Here is a 20,710-nt window from a genome sequence, read left to right as displayed (position 1 = left end):
ATTCGTGGCAAGATTCCTGGATTAACAAATGCGTAGGTTTTCTTTTTCTATATTTATTTATTGTTTTGGTGAATTGAACAAATCAACACTACAAACATTCATTACGTCATTCACATAGAACCTTATTCGAGCAGCTCCTGTGAAGATAATACAGTTTTTATGAATTTCTAAATGTTACTCTTATATTTACCTTTCCTAAACATTTATTTTTAGTTTCCGGCACATCATTTAAACTAGAAGATTCAGATAATATCAGTGCTAGTAGCTAAATAGTTTATCTAACTTACCATAGATTTATGTGAAAACATATTGCATTTTCAAAACGACACTTAAAAATTTTGTTTACTGCAAAAATAAGAAAATATTAATGAGATTTTTACTATTTTTTTCATATTTTAATTTACCAGATTGTTTCCAAATACAAAATTTTTACAGATCCACATTTTATTTAGAATTTCATCCAACAACACGTATGAAAATGAACAAATACCTGCAAACTCGAGAGAGACATTTTCAAAGCAAATCCATGGCTTACTCTTAATTTATATTGTGCTTAATTCTTACTATTTAAAAATAGAAGTCCAGAAATAGTAGGCTGTGAATGTCAGACATGTCAAAATTGAGCCACACCGCCAACTTTAATGAATGTAGGAGGGGAAATTCAATTTATGACCTATAAAAAGGTTCTATTTTAGTTTTCTTATTCAAAACTTTATTGAGTAAAGGATAAACTAATTTAAATAATAAAATAAAACCGTTAATTATATACCGTTGTTGGATTTGAATTTCCAACACTGAAATACAGCCTTACTGAACAGCGCCCACGTTTGCCGCATGCCATCACTAGAATTATCGATAAGTCCACGTCCCTTGGCCAGCACTGTTTTGTTTGTAATTTGTCTAATTTCAACCTTCCGGCTCTGGAACGAGCATTAAATCCCCCACTTAGCTGGAAACCGAGCGCCGAGGCAAATCGGTCGGTCTAGTAAGCGCTGTCGACCCTTCAGTTGGCTTGTCGTTTGTGCTTTCCGCACAGCCAGTTATTGTTAGTTTCGACTAAATTCAGGACAGCACACCGGTGTAGCTCCGCAATTGAATTTTTTATAAGAAATACAAGCAAAATGACTATGGATCAGGTCAAATATTTGGAAACGCCCATCAAGTCCGAGGCGGACAAGAAGCTCTACAAGTATGTATTATCCTCCAAACGATTCACCAAGGAAGAAAAAAGGAAAGTATAATTATTTCTTTTGTTTGTAGGAATCTGCTTTTGAGCAATGGACTGAGAGCTCTGATTATATCAGATCCCAGTCCAGTGCCACATGATGGGTTCACCACCTCGGAATCATCCTCAGCGTCGGCGGAGGAGAAGCCAGCGGAGAAAAATGGAGAGGGAGCGGAGTCCACCAGTAGTAGTTCAGTGGTAACTACCAGCGATGAGACAACCACCTCCTCCACTGATAGCTCCGGCTCCTCGGACTCCGCCAGCGAGGAGGGTGACGAAAAGTTAGCTGCTTGTGCTTTAATGATTGATTACGGTTCGTTTGCCGAGCCGCAGAAGTACCAAGGATTGGCCCATTTTCTGGAGCACATGATTTTTATGGGCTCGGAGAAGTATCCCGAGGAGAACATCTTCGATGCCCATATCAAGAAGTGTGGTGGCTTCAGCAATGCCAATACAGACTGTGAGGATACCCTGTTCTATTTCGAGGTGGCCGAAAAGCATCTCGATTCGAGCTTGGATTACTTTACTGCCTTGATGAAGGCGCCACTGATGAAGCAGGAGGCCATGCAGCGTGAACGCATGTCCGTGGACTCAGAGTTTCAGCAGATTGCCCAGGACGATGAGACACGTCGTGATCAGTTGCTGGCCAGTCTGGCCACCAAAGGATTCCCGCACGGCACCTTCTCCTGGGGCAATATGAAGTCCCTCAAGGAGAACATTAACGACGACGACTTGCACAAGGTGTTGCACGAGGTGCGGAAGGAGCATTATGGCGCCAATCGCATGTATGCTGTCCTGCAGGCCCGCCTCCCCATCGACGAACTGGAATCCCTGGTGATTCGTCATTTTTCCGATATACCGTGTAACAACAACGTGGCACCGGACTTGTCGGTGTTCAGCTACAAGAACGCCTTCCGGCCCGAGTTCCACGAACAGGTGTTCTTCGTCAAGCCGGTGGAGAATGAGTGTAAGCTGGAGCTGACCTGGGTGCTGCCGAGTGTACATCAGTACTATCGCAGCAATCCGGATCAGTTTCTGTCCTATCTGCTGGGCTACGAGGGGCGCGGCAGCCTGTGCGCCTATCTGAGGCGGCGCCTGTGGGCCCTGCACCTCATAGCCGGCATCGATGAGAACGGTTTCGACACCAATTCCATGTACGCGCTATTTAATGTATGCATCTACCTGACGGACGAGGGCTTCGCTCATATAGACGAAGTACTGGCCGCCACCTTTGCGTATGTGAAGCTATTCTCCGACTGTGGCTCCCTTAAGACAGTCTACGAAGAGCAGCAACGCATCGAGGACACCGGCTTTCGTTTCCAGGCCCAGCGTCCGGCCTTCGATAATGTCCAGCAGTTGGTCTATAACTGCAAGTATTTCCCGCCCAAGGACATTCTCACCGGGAAGGATCTGTACTACGAATACAAGGAGGAGGATCTCAAAGAGATGATCAGTCTGCTCAACGAGTTCAAGTTCAATCTGATGATCACCTCGCGGGATAAGTACGAGGGCATCGATGCCTACGACAAGCAGGAGGATTGGTTCGGCACCGAATACGCCACCATACCGATGCCGGACAAGTGGCGCAAGCTGTGGGATGAAGCACCAACCATACCGGAACTCTTCCTCCCCGAACCGAATCGTTTTGTTACCCAGGACTTTACGCTGTTCTGGCATGAGGCCGGCAAGCCGGAGCTACCTCTGGCGCCCAAGAAGCTGCTGAAAACGGATACTTGCGAACTGTGGTTCCGGCAGGACGACAAGTACGAGCTGCCCGAGGCCCACATGGCATTCTATTTCATATCGCCGCTGCAGCGCAAGAGTGCCAAGAAGTAAGTTCTCCACTTACTCCGAGGGATAAACACCATTCCCATGAAGTGTTTTTGTTGATTCTCACTTTTGTTTATGGTTGGGGAACAGTTTTTCGCTTTAAAGGCTGCCGGCAGCCCATATCATCTATCCAGATGGCTTGCCTTTTGTTTGTTTAAAGATGAATCCCCTCCTCGGATATCACTTTTCCAGAAATTCCACTCCATTGTTTATACTCATGAGTGTCTTGTCTTCCCTTTAGCGACGCCATGAGCACTCTGTACGAGGAACTGGTCAAGTTCCATGTGTGCGAGGACCTGTATCCCGCCATTAGCGCCGGCCTGAGCTACACCTTCAACGCCAACGAGAAGGGTCTGCTGCTGAAGGTCAGCGGCTACAACGAGAAGCTCCACCTGATCGTGGAGGCTATCGCCGATGGCATGGTTAATGTTGCCGAGACCCTGAATGACGACATCCTGGGCGCCTTCCGCAAGAACCAGCGCAAGACCTACTTCAATACGTTGATCAAGCCCCGTGCCCTCAATAGGTGAGGTGATAAGAGGCTGTCTCTTTCGCTTCAACTGATGCCATCTTTTTCGATTCCAGGGACGTGCGACTCTGTGTCTTGGAGCACATCCGTTGGCTGATGATCGACAAGTACAAGTGCCTGAACGACGTGACGCTGGAGGATCTGCGCGACTTCGCCAGCCAATTCCCACGGGAGCTGTACATCCAGGCCCTCATCCAGGGCAACTACACCGAGGAGTCGGCCCACAACGTTCTCAACTCTGTGATCAGCCGGCTCAACTGCAAGCCGATCAAGGAGCGTCACTTGGTGGAGGACAGAACGATTCAGTTGCCTCTCGGCAGCCATGTCATCCGCTGCCACGCCCTCAACGAGGACGACACCAACACGGTGATCACCAACTTCTATCAGATCGGTCCGAATACGGTGCGGGTGGAGAGTATCCTCGATCTGATGATGATGTTCGTCGATGAGCCGCTCTTCGACCAGCTGAGGACCAAGGAGCAGCTGGGCTACCATGTGGGCGCCACTGTCCGAATCAATTACGGCATTGCCGGGTACTCCATCATGGTGAACTCGCAGGAGACCAAGACGACGGCCGCCTACGTGGAGGGACGGATCGAGGCGTTCCGCTCCAAGATGCTCCAGATACTCCGCCAAATGCCGGACGATGAGTACGAGCATACCCGGGACTCGCTGATTAAGCTCAAGCTGGTGGCGGACATGGCGCTGACCACGGAAGCGTCCCGCAACTGGGACGAGATCATCAACGAGGACTACCAGTTCGATCGCCGAAGGCGGCAGATCGAGGTGTTGCGGTCTCTGGCCAAGTCGGAGATCATTGATTTCCTATTGGAGACCGATACCAAGAATCTGCGCAAGCTGTCCGTCCAGGTCATTGGACATCGACCGGCGGATATGCCGGAACCGCAGCCCGGCCAGCAGACACTCAGCAGCGAGGAGGAGGCCACCACTGAGACGACAAGCGGATCGGAGCGTAGCGACGAGGATGACGAGGAGGATGAGGAGGACGACGAAGATGAGGAGGAGGAGGAGGAGGATGACTTGTTTGCGGCACTCGAGAACAAGCTGAACATTGTGTTCCTGCCGAAGGTCGGGGAGGAGCCGACTATCGTGGACATTGCCGACTTCAAGAAGTGCCTGGAGGTGTATCCCAGGCGTAAGCTGGAGCCCGTCGAGGAGGATGAGACCACCTGTGCCGCTCGCATCGAAGATGCCATCGGAAAGGCGTGAAATCCTGCCCGCCGGCCATCCATCGACCCAACCTCCCCCCTCAACATTGTCACCTTCATTACATAACGCACTCCTCCACCCCCCGATCGTTTGTCCACTTTAGCCAAAGCTCTAGAAGATTAGTTCACCCCGGTAGCTCCTCCAAACCTGACCTACTCACCGAACCCGGCCCACATTAGACCTGACCAAGTCGGTACACCCCACTGGATATTAGACACACTCTACACGGCACACAGTCTCAAAATCAATGACAAATGCATTTCGCTCTCACCAGGAGCCCCCATCACGTACGTTTTAATGTATGATGGCTCAGACTATCTTTCGAACGGTTCTACAGCCGACCTATGAATCAAAATTACAAGTATAACGTATAGATCTGCCTTTCTTTTCCATTTCTTTGGGGGGATTCTGGGCCATCCTTGACCAGAGATGCCAGTTGGCTAGAAGAGTTGGGGGGCTTCATTTTCTAAAGGGGGAATCCCTTTTCTATATTGGGTTTAATTCACACTGACTGGAGATCGATCCACAAATCGTTTAAGGTATTCCGCTTAAGGATCGGATGAGAATTGGCCGAGATATAGCTAAGGACGTGGGCCTAGTGCGGAAATCCAGGATTTTGAAGGGGATGCCCCACAAAAATTGACAAAATTTTTAAAAAATATTTTGTATTTTTATTTTGATGCAGAACGACTGGAAATCGATCCACAAATCGTTTAAGGTATTCCGCTTAAGGATCGGATGAGAATTGGCCGAGATATAGCTAAGGACGTGGGCCTAGTGCGGAAATCCAGGATTTTGAAGGGGATGCCCCACAAAAATTGACAAAATTTTTAAAAAATATTTTGTATTTGGATTTTGATGCAGAACGACTGGAAATCGATCCACAAATCGTTTGAGGTATTCCGCTTAAGGATCGGATGAGAAATGGCCGAGATATAGCTATGGACGTGGGCTTAGTGCGGAAATCCAGGATTTTGAAGGGGATGCCCCACAAAAATTGAAAAAAATTTGAAAAAATATTTTGTGTCAGGATTTTGATGCAGAACGACTGGAAATCGATCCACAAATCGTTTGAGGTATTCCGCTTAAGGATCGGATGAGAAATGGCCGAGATATAGCTATGGACGTGGGCCTAGTACGGAAATCCAGGATTTTGAAGGGGATGCCCCACAAAAATTGAAAAAATTTTGAAAAAATATTTTGTGTTGGGATTTTGATGCAAAATGACTGGAAATCGATCCACAAATCGTTTAAGGTATTCCGCTTAAGGATCGGATGAGAAATGGCCGAGATATAGCTATGGACGTGGGCCTCGTACGGAAATCCAGGATTTTGAAGGGGATGCCCCACAAAAATTGAAAAAATTTTGAAAAAATATTTTGTGTTGGGATTTTGATGCAAAATGACTGGAAATCGATCCACAAATCGTTTAAGGTATTCCGCTTAAGGATCGGATGAGAAATGGCCGAGATATAGCTATGGACGTGGGCCTCGTACGGAAATCCAGGATTTTGAAGGGGATGCCCCACAAAAATTGAAAAAATGTTGAAAAAATATTTTGTGTCAGGATTTTGATGCAGAATGACTGGAAATCGATCCACAAATCGTTTAAGGTATTCCGCTTAAGGATCGGATGAGAATTGGTCGAGATATAGCTATGGACGTGGGCCTAGTGCGGAAATCCAGGATTTTGAAGGGGATGCCCCACAAAAATTGAAAAAATTTTGAAAAAATATTTTGTGTCAGGATTTTGATGCAGAATGACTGGAAATCGATCCACAAATCGTTTAAGGTATTCCGCTTAAGGATCGGATGAGAAATGGCCGAGATATAGCTATGGACGTGGGCCTAGTGCGGAAATCCAGGATTTTGAAGGGGATGCCCCACAAAAATTGAAAAAATTTTGAAAAAATATTTTGTGTTGGGATTTTGATGCAGAAAGACTGGAAATCGATCCAGAAATCGTTTGAGGTATTCCGCTTAAGGATCGGATGAGAAATGGCCGAGATATAGCTATGGACGTGGGCCTAGTGCGGAAATCCAGGATTTTGAAGGGGATGCCCCACAAAAATTGAAAAAAATTTGAAAAAATATTTTGTGTCAGGATTTTGATGCAGAACGACTGGAAATCGATCCACAAATCGTTTGAGGTATTCCGCTTAAGGATCGGATGAGAAATGGCCGAGATATAGCTATGGACGTGGGCCAGAGGTTTTTTGAAGGGTATCCCCAGAAAGGATTCAAAGGCAGAAGCTACGTTGATTAAACAGGTGAGTAACGAAGGCCCAGAGTTGGTTTAAAAAATAAATAAAAGGAAGAAGGGAAGGAATGTCCCATTTTAATTATTTTACGCCAAAAAAAAAAGGAAAATAAAATAAATTAAATAAATAGCAAGATAATAAACTCAAAATCATGTTTAATAGGCGTATGATGCCTAAACAGGTGGGTAACGAAGGTCCATCGGTGGTTAAAAAATAAATTATAATAATAATAAAGAAACTAAGGAACCCAAAGCCGAAGAAGGTCCCATCTTCATTTTTTTTTTATCAATATAATATTAAAAAAAATAAAAAAAAAATAAGGAAATAAGAAAATGAGTTTTGAAGTCGTGGGGCATACGCTATTTAAACAGGTGAGTAACGAAAGCCCACAGAATGTTTAAAATTAAATAGAAAAATAAAAAATATAAGAAAATGAGCATGGAAGCCATTGCCAGAGCATGGGCAATAGTCTTTGCAAAAAAATAAAAAAAATAATAAGAAACGAGGCCATAAAACGATTGTGTTTTAGGAACCCAAGGAACTTTATTTTAAAATTAATTAAAAAGAAATAAATAAGCAAATAAGATTATTAAAAGATTTAAATGTTTAATAAAATAAAAAATAAAATAAAAACGCCTTTAAAGAGTAGAGGTGTGGAGGCTATGCCTTCCGAACAGCTACTGACTGGAATAGAAATCCCCATCCAGCTGGTCCAAAGACTACAAAAAGTCAAGGCCAATGTGATGGCATTTAAAAAATCCCTAAAAAATGAAATCCTTTAGGAAATGGCCAAAATTTAGTAGGCTTGGACCTAGGAGTGTTCCCCTACCTGTCGAAATCACTAGAAAAAAAAATAACCTCAAGTAGCCTTTGACTTTTGGGCCAAAAAAATATTTGTAGACAGTTCCGTGATTCCAATCCCCGTAGAGTATAACTAGTGCCAGGTTGTGTGGTTTGGAACTACTGGAACTTTGGCGAGAAATGAAGTACCTAACTGTGCAAATTCGTGGCGAAAATAATGCCGTGGTTCGGTTCGAGATCGGGGCGAGTACTCCGATCCGGAAAGTGACGGAGCTGTATTGCAACCGACTGGGTCTGGCCAGGTACGAGGCCACCTTCGACTATAATGGCCAGGCCATCAAGATAGATGATACCCCGAAGTCCCTGGACATGCAGGACATGGACTTTATTGATGTCTATACCAGGCAGCTGGCCGGGGATATCTGGAGCAAGGATAATGCTGATTTTGTCTAGTTTTGAGGACTACCATGAGTTGCAAGAATAATGCCACATGATGTTGCACTTTTGGAAAGGTATGGAGATCATGTCCTTCTTTAAGAAATCATATATTATTTTACTCTTTTTTTAGATCTGACGAACTAGAGGAATACTACATATTTTTTAAAATAATGAAAGACTTTCCATTTATGCCGGTATGGGGCCTTACATTTCTCCAAGTCCTCTTCGATTTTATTTTTTATTTACAATAACAATGCTTTCATTTGTTAATAAACATTTAAAGTTACATATAAAGAATGTTTTTTTAAATCGTTTTTTAATTTTTAAATAATTTTTTTATTGGTTTTTTTAGTGTTGTGCCCGATTTGTCTTACAAATGTACATCCTCCTTTTAAGGATCAGAGCCGATTTCTTATGGGAATCAAGGATATCTCAAGGACAGGAGGGTCAATAGTTGTTCGATTTTTCGTCTTTTCTTCTTTGATTGTTTTTTTTAAGGCTTACTTTAGTAATGAATAATAATGCAGTTTAACAATAACAAATAATTCAATGATTGATGTTTTCTTCCTTCTATTTCTACACACTTTTTTTTTTTCACTTTGTTCATTTCAACTTAATATTAACAAAATTACAACTACTAGCTGTGACAAAAATAATAGATCTCTTAACTATCTTGTGTATTAAAAGAAAAAAAAACAAAAAAATATATATCTTAGTTAACAAATTTGTGTGTGAAAAAGAAGGTTCTTAAGGGACGGGTGTGTGGGATGTGGGTGTTTTTTTATAAAAAAAAGGAAAGAAAATATAGTATAGGAGTTGGTGTTTTTTTTTTGGAGAAACAATAGCTTGGCAGGTCAGATATATATAGACACTTAGCAGTATTCATTAAATATGTTTCGTCTTGAGCAATTATATATACACGTGCTAGGAAAGTGATCCATCTGGTCCGTAGATTACATTCCGAACTTACAACCGATCTCCCTAGACTAGACCTAACATATATATAGCTATATATATATTTGTTTTGTACATATGCATATCATAACTCTCTCTCTATCTATCTATCTATCTGTCTCTTTCTATCTCCGATTCAGGCATTATCTTTAGGTTTATAGTTCAGTTTTAATGCCGCGCTTAGAATTGAACAATTTCACTGAAATTTTGTCGTTTAAGGTCCTTTTTTTTGGGTGGCATTCAATGGGATAGGATGGGATGGGATTGCATTTCGTTTCATTCACAGCTTCTGGAGCTCGGTGCTGTCGCTGTGGTGGTAGCGACTCCTCACAATCTTCGTCCTGCCATCGTACTGCTCCTCGGGATCGAGCAGACCCTCCTCGTGCTTGCCGTCCAGCGATGTGACGCCTCCATTGCCGTGCATAAAGATGCGCGAGATGAGCGAGTTGGTGGATCGCTTGAAAGCCATTCGGCTCCCTCCTCCGCCGCCGCCGCCGCCCTTCTCGGGCAGATCGTCCAGTCCCCGGTGCAGCGACAGCTTGTCCAGTTCCGTCTCCGAGCCCCGGGCCCTCTCCGCCGCCAACTGTGCCTCATACTCCGCTGTCCGGAGTGTTTTCGCTGTGGGTTTCCGGTACATCTTCAGCAGCAGGGAGGAGCAGACCACGCTCACAGAACTGGCTGCCATCGCCACGGACGCCATCCACGGCAGCAGAGTGAAGCCGTAGGGGGCGAAGAGGCCACTGGCCAGCGGGATGCCCAGCAGGTTGTACATGCTGGCGAAGAAGAAGTTGTAGCGGATGCGACGCACCGTACAGCGGGAGAGATCCAGGCAGGCCACCACATCCAGCAGATCGTTCCGCATCAGAACGATGTCCGACGCCTCGGCGGCCACGTCTGTGCCGGCGGCTATGGTGATGCCGACGTCGGCCTGGGCCAGTGCCGGACTGTCGTTGACGCCGTCACCGACCATGGCCACCCGGATGCCGTGCTGCTGGATGCGCTGGATCTTGGCCACCTTGTGGGAGGGCAGCACCTCCGCGTACACGGTTCGAATGCCAACCTATCGGAAGGATAAAGAATCAGTAAGCTACAAGGACTAATCCAAAAACCAATACCTCTCTGGCAATACTGGCGGCTGTGTTCTTGTTGTCGCCCGTCAGGAGGACCACGTCGATGCCCATCTTCTTCAGGGTGTAGACGGCCAGGTGGGCTTCTGGCTTCACCATGTCGGAGACGGCAAACATGCACACCAGCTGCCCGTTGAGGGCACACAGCACTGCCGTATGTCCCTTCCGCTCCTCGTGCGTCATACAGTCGCTGATCTCCAGCGGCACTTCGATGGCATTCCTCTGCATCCACTCCCGATTGCCGATCAGCACCAGAATCTCTGGGCCATCGATGATGTTCTTCTGGTCCGCCACATGCACCAGATCCTGCTCCAGATCCAGATCGGACAATAGCTGCTGCTGTGTCAGTTCCATGGACTTGCGGACATTGCGCTGGGGTAGCAGGTGCTCGATACTGGCACCATTGTCCACCTGAACCGAGCCCTGGGGATGGGTGCGGTGCAGGTTCTCGTAGTTGATGATCCGTTCGGCGTTGCACGCCTGCCGGAGCGTCTGTTCGTAGTTGGAGACGGTGACGCGAATACCGCATCCGGGCACCGCCTGGAAGTGGCTGCTCTTGCCGAAGCTCACCGTCTGGGGCGCCCCGTTGCCGGCCACATTGAGCATTTCCTTGGCGAAGTGGACGATGGCCGAGGCGATCGGATGCTCGCTGTTCTGCTCCGCAGCTCCCACGATGGTCAGAGCCCGGGCCAGGCTGCAGACCTGGGCGGAGACGAAGAGGGTCACTTTGCTGGTCATCGGAGTGCCGTGGGTGATGGTGCCGGTCTTGTCGAAGACTACGGTCTTGACCTGGAAGGGATTAGAGTCAGAAAATGGAATAGGATGGACATAGTTGGCCTACCTTGTGCGCATTCTCCAGAGCTGTGGCTCCTTTGACCAGCACTCCGTTGATGGCTCCTGTCCCGGTGGCCACCATGACGGCGGTGGGCGTGGCCAGGCCCAGGGCGCAGGGACATGCGATGGCCAGCACGCTCAGGGCACACTTGAAGGCGTAGCTGACAATGATGGTGTTCTGGTCCATGTGCATCTTGTGCTCCATCGCCACCGGCACCAGATCCGGATTGGTGAAGCCAACAATGATCCAGCCAATGAGGGTGATGCTTGAGACGAGGACAACGAAGGGGACGAAGTAGCCGGCGATGCGATCGGCCAGTTGCTGGATGGGCGCCTTGCTCGTCTGGGCCTCCTCCACCAGCCGGACGATCTGCGCCAGCGTGGTGTTCTCGCCCGTGTGCGTCGCCTCCACCAGGAGCACCCCGTTCTGGTTAATGGAGCCACCAATTACCACGGCACCCTTGCGCTTCGCCACCGGCATGGACTCTCCCGTGATCAAGGACTCGTCGCAAGTGGAGTGGCCGTACAGAACCTTGCCATCCACCGGCACCTTGGCACCCGGTATCACCTTGAGGATGTCCCCCCGCTGGACATAGTCCACCGATATGGTCTTTTCGCTGATGATATCAAAGTCCGGGGAGATCTCCACCAGCAGGGCGTCGGCGGCCTTCAGGGAGAGCAGCTTGGACAGCGCCTCCGAGGTCTTGCCCTTGGCGATGTGCTCCAGCCAGCGTCCCAGCGAGATGAAGATCAGCAGCATGGGCGGTGTGTCGAAGAAGGTCAGCGGGGAGCTGTTCTGCTCCAGCAGAATGGCGGCAATCACCACCGCCACGGAGTAGACGTACGAAATGGTCGTCACCATCGAGATGAGGACGTCCATGTTGGTGGTGCCGTGCTTGATGGCCCGATACGACTGGACGTAGAAGTGGAAGCCACCGAAGAACTGCACCGGGGTGGATAGGAGGAACATCACCAGATTCTCCATCGAGAGGCCCGGCACCAGGCAGCACATGTTCGCGTGTCCCTTGTCGCTCATCTCCAGCATGAAGTAGATCATGGCCACCATGCAGGGTCCTCCGAAGACCAGGGAGACGAGGAAGGCGTTGCGCCACTTGCGGATCTCCTCCTTGTGCTCCAGGTAGTTGTGGGCCATCTTGTCCCGTCCCGTCAGAAGCTTCGCCTCGAAGCCCAGTCCCTCGATCGCCTCGCATATGCTCCGGGGGCCAGTGTCCTCAGTGTTGTAACGGAATTTGCCTAAAAAGGATACAAGATTTATTAGTACTATGGAGTAAATAGAAATAATCGATAGTTTATCGATAAATTGCATTAAATCTAATCGAAATAGTACAATAATAAATAATATACATGATATAACATACAAGAATAGTAAAAAAGCCTATATTTCTACAACATTTAATCGAAATAATCGATAGTTTATCGAAAAAATCATTAACAAAGTATGAATTTAGAAATTCTTCCATTTTCCTATCAAAGAGGCTATTTCTGTTAAAAATGTCTTCCAAAAACAATTACCAGAATCTAAAATCAATATATTTTAGATAATCCGCCGCCGTTTTTTATCGAAATTATCGATAAATTCCAAATAATCGATAGCTTATCGAAAAATGTCAAAATTCATTTGTAGTATGAAAATTCCCTAACTTTCCTATAAAAACTATCACCAAAAGGTGAAAAAATAAGTGTGCAAAGTACAATCAGGCTGGAAACAAAGTTAGTTTCGATTTAATCGATCAACCTAAAAGTTATCCAAGTTAACCTGGCATGGCATACATTAAAACGCAACTTGTTCCACTTGCCATAAAATAGTTAAGAGAAAGCTGTTTTTTCCATTACATAGCAAGAAACTTGTTGGGATTTAATCGCCAGCAGCAAGTCATGGACCAACACACTCCCAGAGAAAGTATATACATCTACTTACTAGGACACTAGTTACTTGGTTTAAAAAGCTTTATTTTGTATCTGACTTTTGTCAACAAGTTGGTTTATTTAGTTTCCTAATTGACTGATAAAAGAGTTTACTCTTAAAGCAAACACTTGCCTCTATTTTTTTTTATCAATTCGGTTTGCAATTTCATCACAGATTCTGACTCTTCTGACTCTTATCACTTTTATGGCTTTTTTTATGGGGGTAAGGAGCTCTGGCTTTTCCTCTCATTTTTCTGCCAGTGTTAATTGGAATTGCTTCTACGATTTAATGACTTGTCGCTAATGCCGGTTCTGGGATTGTAATTGAAATTGGAGCATGTAACCGGTTCGATTGCCTCAGATTGCTTTGGTTGCCAAACTCGAATGGCAGGCTTTCCTATTCTACTCATAATGCCACTCGCAATCTCATATTCATCTGCTCAGACATTTACAAATAAATTGGGGCTACAATTTCCCACATTTTTGTCATTAGATCTTATCAAAGTTATCGATAAATAGCATGGGGTTCATCGGAAATAGGGGTTAACTTGAGATCACTCTTAAAAACTATCATTAGCTGTTTAATACAAGACAAGTCAGAGTTTGACGGATAGTTTGGTATTATATCTTATCGAAATTATCGATAAAAGCAATATTTTATCAAAGAAATCAAGCTATTAGATAAATCATACAAGAATATCTCTTAAAATTTATCACAAGCATAAAAATAAAGTAAAAAAGAGAGTTAATAAGGCTATAACTCTGCTATATCTTATCGAAATTATCGATAAATGCTATATTTTATCAAAGAAATCATACTATAAGAGAAATTATACAAGAATATCTCTTAAAAACTATCACCAGTAGGAAAATAATATAAAAAAATAATGTTAGTAAGCCAATTCTTATCGAATCTTATCGAAATTATTGATAATTAATATAACGATACAAATCAAAGTTGTTCTTCTTCCTAAATACTTCCTAAAACCGATCACCTGCTGGTAAATAATCTAAAAAATCGAATTCTAATCAAAATAATCGATAGTTTATCGTAAAAATCGTAAAATGAAGTTGCAGTTTAGTTAACTTTGTTATTTAAAACTAACACTATATATAGCTTTAAAGCTCATGAGCCACTGTTGCCTCAGGTTCAACGATCCTGATAAGATTACTTTTCAGTTTGTTCCTCACAGTGGTTGGTGTTTTACTTTTGATTATTAGCATGTCGCTCGGTTGGTTACCCAATCAACTGGGAATTGTATTTCCCATCGAAGGTTGTTTTCCAGTATCCGATGGTAATGACAAATACTTCATTATTCATTCAATTCCATGGGGGGGGGACTCCAGACTGCAATGTGTCTGTTGATAAGCAATGTGATGGCTTCTCCTGTCACTATACTATATACTTTAGTATAGTAATCTCTTCTATATGGTCTTAGGGGTCTAAGTGTTTGGAATTTACATCCAAACTTAGTGAATGACTTGTAGATATACCCCTTCCAGATACAAAGCCTTCAGATACTTATCATTTATCGTTCAATTAGTGGTGTTCGTGTGCAAAAAAAAATTGAAAGGATTATTGAAACATAATGCCTTGGAAGCTATTCCCCTAATTATCGATGGATGGTTATCGATCGATCATCGAGTCTCCTGCCTCTGTCTCTGATATCTTTCGAGGGTCGTGTGCTATTCTTTTTTATAAATTATTTTTAAGAAATTAAATAAATCTTAAGCTATTCGCCCCTTACGTTATCTGCCCCTCCATTTCGCTGTTACAATTTTAGAACATTTTCAATTCGAATCGATAGTGTTGCCGGGTACTTATCGCCTCTCTCCCCGATAAGGATCGGCGGTTCGGAAAACATATGTTTTGTTCAACAGTTACACGCCCAATTCCGACTACCGAACCAAGTGTACAAACAGGGCCACTACACGGGAATCCAAATTGCAAATGGAAATCGGTGGAAAAGTTGTTGGGGAAACACAGGCCCACAACACTCACTTTAATATTAAAGTTTGGAAAGAGTTTGGGCTGAGGAGAGATACGGTTTTTGGAATTAAAAGGGTTTCAAAGAAGGTCTAGAGGATCAGTAAGTGGGGATCAGTAATCCCCAGAAATCTAAAGAATATAATATCTCTTTATTTTATCTCTAAAATAATAAAATATTTCATAAAATATAACAATATCTAAGCTTCCCCAAATCTAACTAAGGAATCACTTGGGAAATCACTTAGGAATCCCTTAAGAAATCCCCTAGGAAGAGTTACTTTTAAGGATATGTTTTTAAACATTAAAAAAACAAACAATTTAAAAGATCTTCCTCTCATAATTTAACCCCTAAATAAGCTATAATTTTTTTAGACAAAGACCTTTAAAGTTTCAACTGCTTTTCAAGGTAAATTTTCAATATTTTCTCATATCATTTTCCATTTCCACTTTTTCTCAGACAAAAAATAAACAAAAAAAATCACAAAAATATAAGCAAAAGGCAACTGAACTGGAAACTGAAACTGAAACCGAAACCAAAACCAGTTTTTATTGCAATTATAATTATTTTGTTGAGCTTCAAGTTTTTGCATTTTTTTTTTCAAATTCAAATTCAAATTCCTCACGTACGCCCGGTGATTGGGGAAGGAAAAGGTGGATTTTCGAGGTTTCCAAGAGAATTTCCAGTCACAGGTATGTGATCAGGCATTAGGTGAAGGCATTTAATTATATAATCCGCAAAACTAATTTCAAAAGGCGATCGTCGAGACAGACAATGGTAGAAAAATAAAGAAAGAAAAAAGAGCTCAGAGCTAGAGTTTAAATTAAAGTGAAGGTGAACTAAGGTACACTGTGCAAAATAATAGTTTTTAGTTAAAAATATTATAAAATAATTATTCCTATTAATATATTACCATAGTTTTAAACTATTTACTTTAAAAATTTAAATAAATTTAATCTATTAATGGCATAGTTCCCTCTTCGAACTTCTAGCCTTGAAATATAAATTAGAGAACCGGTTATGAATATTTTAATTATATTTTTTTTTTTTGCCCCCTGCTCTTATGAAAAGTGAAATGTTTTGAATTGAAGTTGAGCTCTACTCTGGGAGTTCGTGGTCAGTCATACGAATAAGGGGGGCAGCCAGACAACAGTCAGATTAAATCAAAAAATAATACATATATATCGCAAGATATATGTGCTTGAACTCTTTCACTTTTTGTCGACAAAAGCGGACTTTCAGTTTCCATATTCAAGGCGTAAAATATGGGAAGTTAGCTCCGAAGGCAGGCAGGCCTGTCAATAAAAAAAAATTACAAAATAAAAAAATAAAAAACGATTGCCAATCAAAAGTGATTGAAAAACAAAGAATGCACAATCGCTTCTCTCCTTTTTTTTTATATTTTTTTTATTATTTTTTTTTCTACATTGTTGTTTAGACTGCAATCGTTTATTTATTTATTTTTTGTTTTTTTTTTTAATTCGCAAGCAAGTGCCCTTCCGTTTCTCCTAATAACTTAATCATATATGGGTCTCTGACCAGTTCCCTCCCACAAGCACTGCCACAAAAAGGGGTGAAGCTACTCAGTTAGCTTATATTATTATAAAATATATTTCGAATAATAATTCCTAATAGTAATACCTTAAATAATATAACAATAAAACAATATTTTTCAGTTAAAATACAATTTTTATATGAAAAGTTCTAAAAATATGTATATTTTTTGTTTTAAAAGATTAAAAAATAGGGAATCTGAATTTTAAGATAAAATATTAAGCATTATTATGATATTACTAGGTATTATAAAGTAAAATAATATAAAAAACTTGACTTTTTTTTGGTAAAAAAAATATTTTTGTAATAGAAATTGTAAAGAAAATTGAATATTTTTTTGAAATAAATACTTTTAAAATGTGTAATATGAGTTATAAAGCGAATTATGGTCTCTAAAATATTATAATGAAGTATATTTTTATTTTTTAATTTAAAAAAAGGTCTAGAAATTTATTTAAACTATAAGAATTTTAAAATAAATAAAATATTTCAGAGCCATCTCTATATTTATTTCCAAAAAAAAAAAATTTCTTAAATCCCCCTAATTTCTCCCAGTGCACTTAGGCATAATCATCCGCGTACCACCCCCCGCCCACTTTCTGCCACCCACAAATTCCAACGCCCGTTCCAGATAACTTCACGCCGCCACTGCCCACGCACACACACGCTCCCGGACGGGGGCACTCTGATGGCATTTTAATCTAGTCGCCATTGCCATTGTTTGCTCCAAAGCATAGTGAATAGTGTCCACCACCGCCTCCTCCTCCTCCAAAGGCCTCCTCCACCGGCCTCATATTCTCTTATCATTGCTCTCCGGGACCAGCCCCGCCCGGGAGCAGCCATCCCGCCCCCCAGACGGAACAAAGCATAAAGGCAAGTCACCACTGGCCTGGCCAGTCGGTATATCAGTTACAATAAACAATTGGCGGGCCAGTTTTCAATTGCGAGGAGTGAGCAGTGAGTGCGAGCGAAAACATTTCCACCGATTCCACTCACTCGATGATGGATCGAGTTCTGACTGGAGGTTCTATAGGTTCTATATAGTACGCCCTTATTCCCCAAAAAGGGGGTCATCCAAGAAGACAGCTGTTGCTCCACAAAATAAAATAAATACGAATATAATAAAGTCAAAAGTATAACTTTCTGAATAGTAGTTCTAGGTAGTATTCATAGTATTCTATAAGTTCTTATAACTATATGTTCTATAAGTTCCAAAAGATCTATATGTTCTACAAGATCTATATGATCTATAGGTCCTATAAGTTCTATAACTTCCAGATCATCTATATGTTCTATAAGATCTACAAGATCTATATGATCTATATGTTCTATAAGATCTATAAGTAATACATAAAACTCCCTTATTTCCCAAAAAGAATAAGAATATTATTCTAAAAAACAGTTGTAGCTGTAGTTTCTTAGAAGAAATAATATTATAAAGTCCATAAATACACTTTCTACAAAGAATTTCTGGAAAAGATCTACAAAAGTTCTATATCTTTTATAAGATCTATACAAGGAGAGTTCCAGAACTCTCTAAAAAAGACAGCTGTTGCTCGAAAATAAAGTCAACTTTTGTAGAAGTTCTGGGTTAAGCTTTTAAATCACCATATGGTATTAGAACTATATGTTCTACAAGATGATATAATAAAGTTGAAGTTATATCTAAATAATCTTATCTTCTCAAGACTAGAAGTTCTACAAGTTAGATACTACGAGTTAGGAACCAAAACTAGGTAGTTGCTTGAAAAAATAATACAATAGAGTTGGAACTAAGTCTATCATGCCTTATAGAACCTATAAGAGTTAGTACTAGGTAGTACCAGGTAATAATATTAAATAATACTATCCTCCTATGAAATTATGATCCATAACTTATATCTTAAATTTTATATCTTACTTAGTACTTGTTTTGTACTTAAAACTACAACTTTTCTTTATAGAACCCATAATATCTTACAGATACTATCATTAAATATTAAAAATCTGTGTTAATTTAAACAGAATGTATGGATGAATGGAGTTTCTGGCCCGCAGCTGTGGCTGGATGCAAACAGAGACTGTTGTGGAGCAACAGGTGCCAGTTGATGGGTTGATGGCCCAGTGCCAGGTGCTCTGATCTATATACTATATAGTATATATATAATTATTGCGCAACAGTTGTCACTGGGAGCACTTGGGCCTCTGTTACAGACACTTCCGACTAACAACAGACCTCTCTGGAGTGCGAGGAACTGCATCTGGATTAGGGAGCCTCGTTATTTCAGCCATTCTCCAACCAGATCGCACTCCCAGCCAGCCAATAATCAAAATAGGTTTATACTTATAGCGCGTATCTTATCTCGGAGGGGGTGAGGGAGGGAGAAAGGTACCAGCTAGAGTGCTGGCAAAGATTGGAAGATTGAGAGATTAGCCCCGAAAATGGAACAGAAATGTGTACTGAAGACCTAAAATGAGTGGATTGGATGAATCTTTTGGGTTAGCCACCAGTGGAAACTTACCCCGCTTGGTTAGCAGCGTCACTGAGGCCGAGGTCACTCCCTTCACTACCTTCAGGACATGGCTCTCGATCTTGTTGACGCAGGAGGCGCAGGTCATGCCGCTGATTTCCAGTTCCACCTCGGCTTCACCGTTGTCCGGCTCGTCAATGATCTCGGTGGGGAAGCCCAGCTCCGTTATGGACTTGGCAATGTTCTCCGCGGTGAGGACATTGGCATTGAACTTGACCTCCGCCTTGGCGGCCAGCAGAGCCACCAGTATACTGTCCAGGCCGTAGATCTTCTTGCAGTGCTTCTCGATGGCCGCCACACAGCTGGCGCAGGTCATGCCGCGTATGTGGAGGAAACACTTGGTCAGGAGCTCCTGTTCCACGGGTATGGCGACAGCGGTGCCATTCTGCTGGGCAACAGCTGCTAGCGGGACAGGTGATGACGGGGGCGGACTTTTGCGGGGCGATGACGCGGGCGTGGTGGTGGTGTTGTCACTGGTACTGGCTGCCGTCGCCTCGAAGCCCATGTCATCGATCATCTCGGCTATCTGGTCGGGCGTCAGCTGGGCGGGATCGTACTGGACGCGGGCATTCTTGGCCGCCAGCTGGACTTCGATGTGTTGGATGCCCGGTTTGGTGCCGATATTACCTTCAATGTTCCGGACACACGACTGACAGGTCATGCCCACCACCCGGATATTTGTCCACGCTCCTCCGCCACCAATACCACCTTCTTCTTCATCTTCTCCATCTCCATCTGGATAGCTGCACTCGAAGCCCATGTCATCGATATCGCTGGCTATCTGTGTGGGATTCGTTTCCCTGGGATCGTAGTCGAAGTAACCGGCCGCCTCCTCGAGCACCACCCGGGCATTCAGTATACCCTTCTTTTGGCCGATATTATCCTGAATATTGCGGACACACGACTGGCATGTCATGCCCACAATGGGCAGGCGCACCGTGCTGTTGGACGACGACATCATCTTCTTCTTCTCCGCATCACTCGCCGCCATCATCCTTGCATCAGCATGTCCCCCAAGCTCCGCTCTCACAGGGAAACCACAACAACAATATATAAAAAAAAAATAAAAACTCAAAAAATGGGAATTTTTTGAATTTTCTCGCTCCTTCTCTGTCTCACGCCCACTGTGTCCGTATGGAAGGGTATATCTCTTTCACTCCGAATGCGATTGCCCGATTGCGTTACAAAACTTTGGTTTGGAGCTAGATTTCGATTGATAACGGAACGATTTGTGTTGTGTGCTGCCCGCCGTCGCTCGCTTTTCAATTTGGCCAACTTCACACGAAACTCACAATTTCGCGAAACGCCTGTAATTTTGGAGAGAGTGTGTGTGTGTTTGCGGATGCGGATCTGTTTGGTTTTCCAATTAGCAGTTCAGAGGCAACAGCTGCTCCCCGTCATCGCACGGCACGCAACTAGTGGTGGTTGCCTCGCGATACATCCGTGCAGTCGGCGTCGATAGGTAGACTATCGATAGGTGGGTGTGGAACGCCGCAGCACCAT

General features: G+C 43.4%; 2 protein-coding genes and 2 long non-coding RNA genes across 4 annotated transcripts; 2 read left to right on the top strand and 2 right to left on the bottom strand.

Annotated features, from left to right (window-relative positions):
- Positions 1–37: 37 nt before the first annotated feature.
- LOC116655260 lies at positions 38–562 on the bottom strand. Its single transcript, XR_004310396.2, has 4 exons — positions 405–562; positions 288–345; positions 191–233; positions 38–137 (listed from the first exon to the last, which is right to left on the bottom strand). It is a non-coding gene; the product is annotated as an uncharacterized LOC116655260 (long non-coding RNA).
- A 280-nt stretch (positions 563–842) lies between these two features.
- On the top strand, positions 843–5,187 carry LOC6502198 (nardilysin). The gene is made up of 4 exons (XM_001966013.4): positions 843–1,189; positions 1,261–3,057; positions 3,297–3,581; positions 3,641–5,187. The coding sequence occupies exons 1-4, from the start codon at positions 1,122–1,124 to the stop codon at positions 4,812–4,814; spliced, it is 3,324 nt and encodes a 1,107-aa protein (XP_001966049.1). The 5' UTR covers positions 843–1,121; the 3' UTR covers positions 4,815–5,187.
- A 1,732-nt stretch (positions 5,188–6,919) lies between these two features.
- LOC116655285 lies at positions 6,920–9,000 on the top strand. Its single transcript, XR_006507636.1, has 2 exons — positions 6,920–8,388; positions 8,445–9,000. It is a non-coding gene; the product is annotated as an uncharacterized LOC116655285 (long non-coding RNA).
- Positions 8,500–20,641, bottom strand: LOC6502240 (copper-transporting ATPase 1). The gene is made up of 4 exons (XM_001966011.4): positions 19,199–20,641; positions 11,237–12,483; positions 10,384–11,184; positions 8,500–10,328 (listed from the first exon to the last, which is right to left on the bottom strand). The coding sequence occupies exons 1-4, from the start codon at positions 20,199–20,201 to the stop codon at positions 9,549–9,551; spliced, it is 3,831 nt and encodes a 1,276-aa protein (XP_001966047.2). The 5' UTR covers positions 20,202–20,641; the 3' UTR covers positions 8,500–9,548.
- Between the last annotated feature and the right edge of the window lie 69 nt (positions 20,642–20,710).

This window comes from Drosophila ananassae, chromosome XL (genome assembly GCF_017639315.1).
Source record: "Drosophila ananassae strain 14024-0371.13 chromosome XL, ASM1763931v2, whole genome shotgun sequence".
NCBI classification, from domain to species: domain Eukaryota; kingdom Metazoa; phylum Arthropoda; class Insecta; order Diptera; family Drosophilidae; genus Drosophila; species Drosophila ananassae.
The sequence above is the reverse complement of the archived record's forward strand: the minus strand, read 5'-3'. Positions and strand labels throughout refer to the sequence as shown.

Bases quoted from the DNA above. Each gene is read 5' to 3' on its own strand.
- LOC6502240 (XM_001966011.4), bottom strand. From the start codon at position 20,201: ATGATGGCGGCGAGTGATGCGGAGAAGAAGAAGATGATGTCGTCGTCC. The intron at 12,484-19,198 runs GTAAGTTTCCAC...TATCCTTTTTAG, and splicing joins GACGCTGCTAACCAAGCGGG to GCAAATTCCGTTACAACACT. The intron at 10,329-10,383 runs GTATTGGTTTTT...TCCTTCCGATAG, and splicing joins CCGCCAGTATTGCCAGAGAG to GTTGGCATTCGAACCGTGTA.
- LOC6502198 (XM_001966013.4), top strand. From the start codon at position 1,122: ATGACTATGGATCAGGTCAAATATTTGGAAACGCCCATCAAGTCCGAG. The intron at 3,058-3,296 runs GTAAGTTCTCCA...TCTTCCCTTTAG, and splicing joins CAGCGCAAGAGTGCCAAGAA to CGACGCCATGAGCACTCTGT. The intron at 3,582-3,640 runs GTGAGGTGATAA...TTTCGATTCCAG, and splicing joins AAGCCCCGTGCCCTCAATAG to GGACGTGCGACTCTGTGTCT.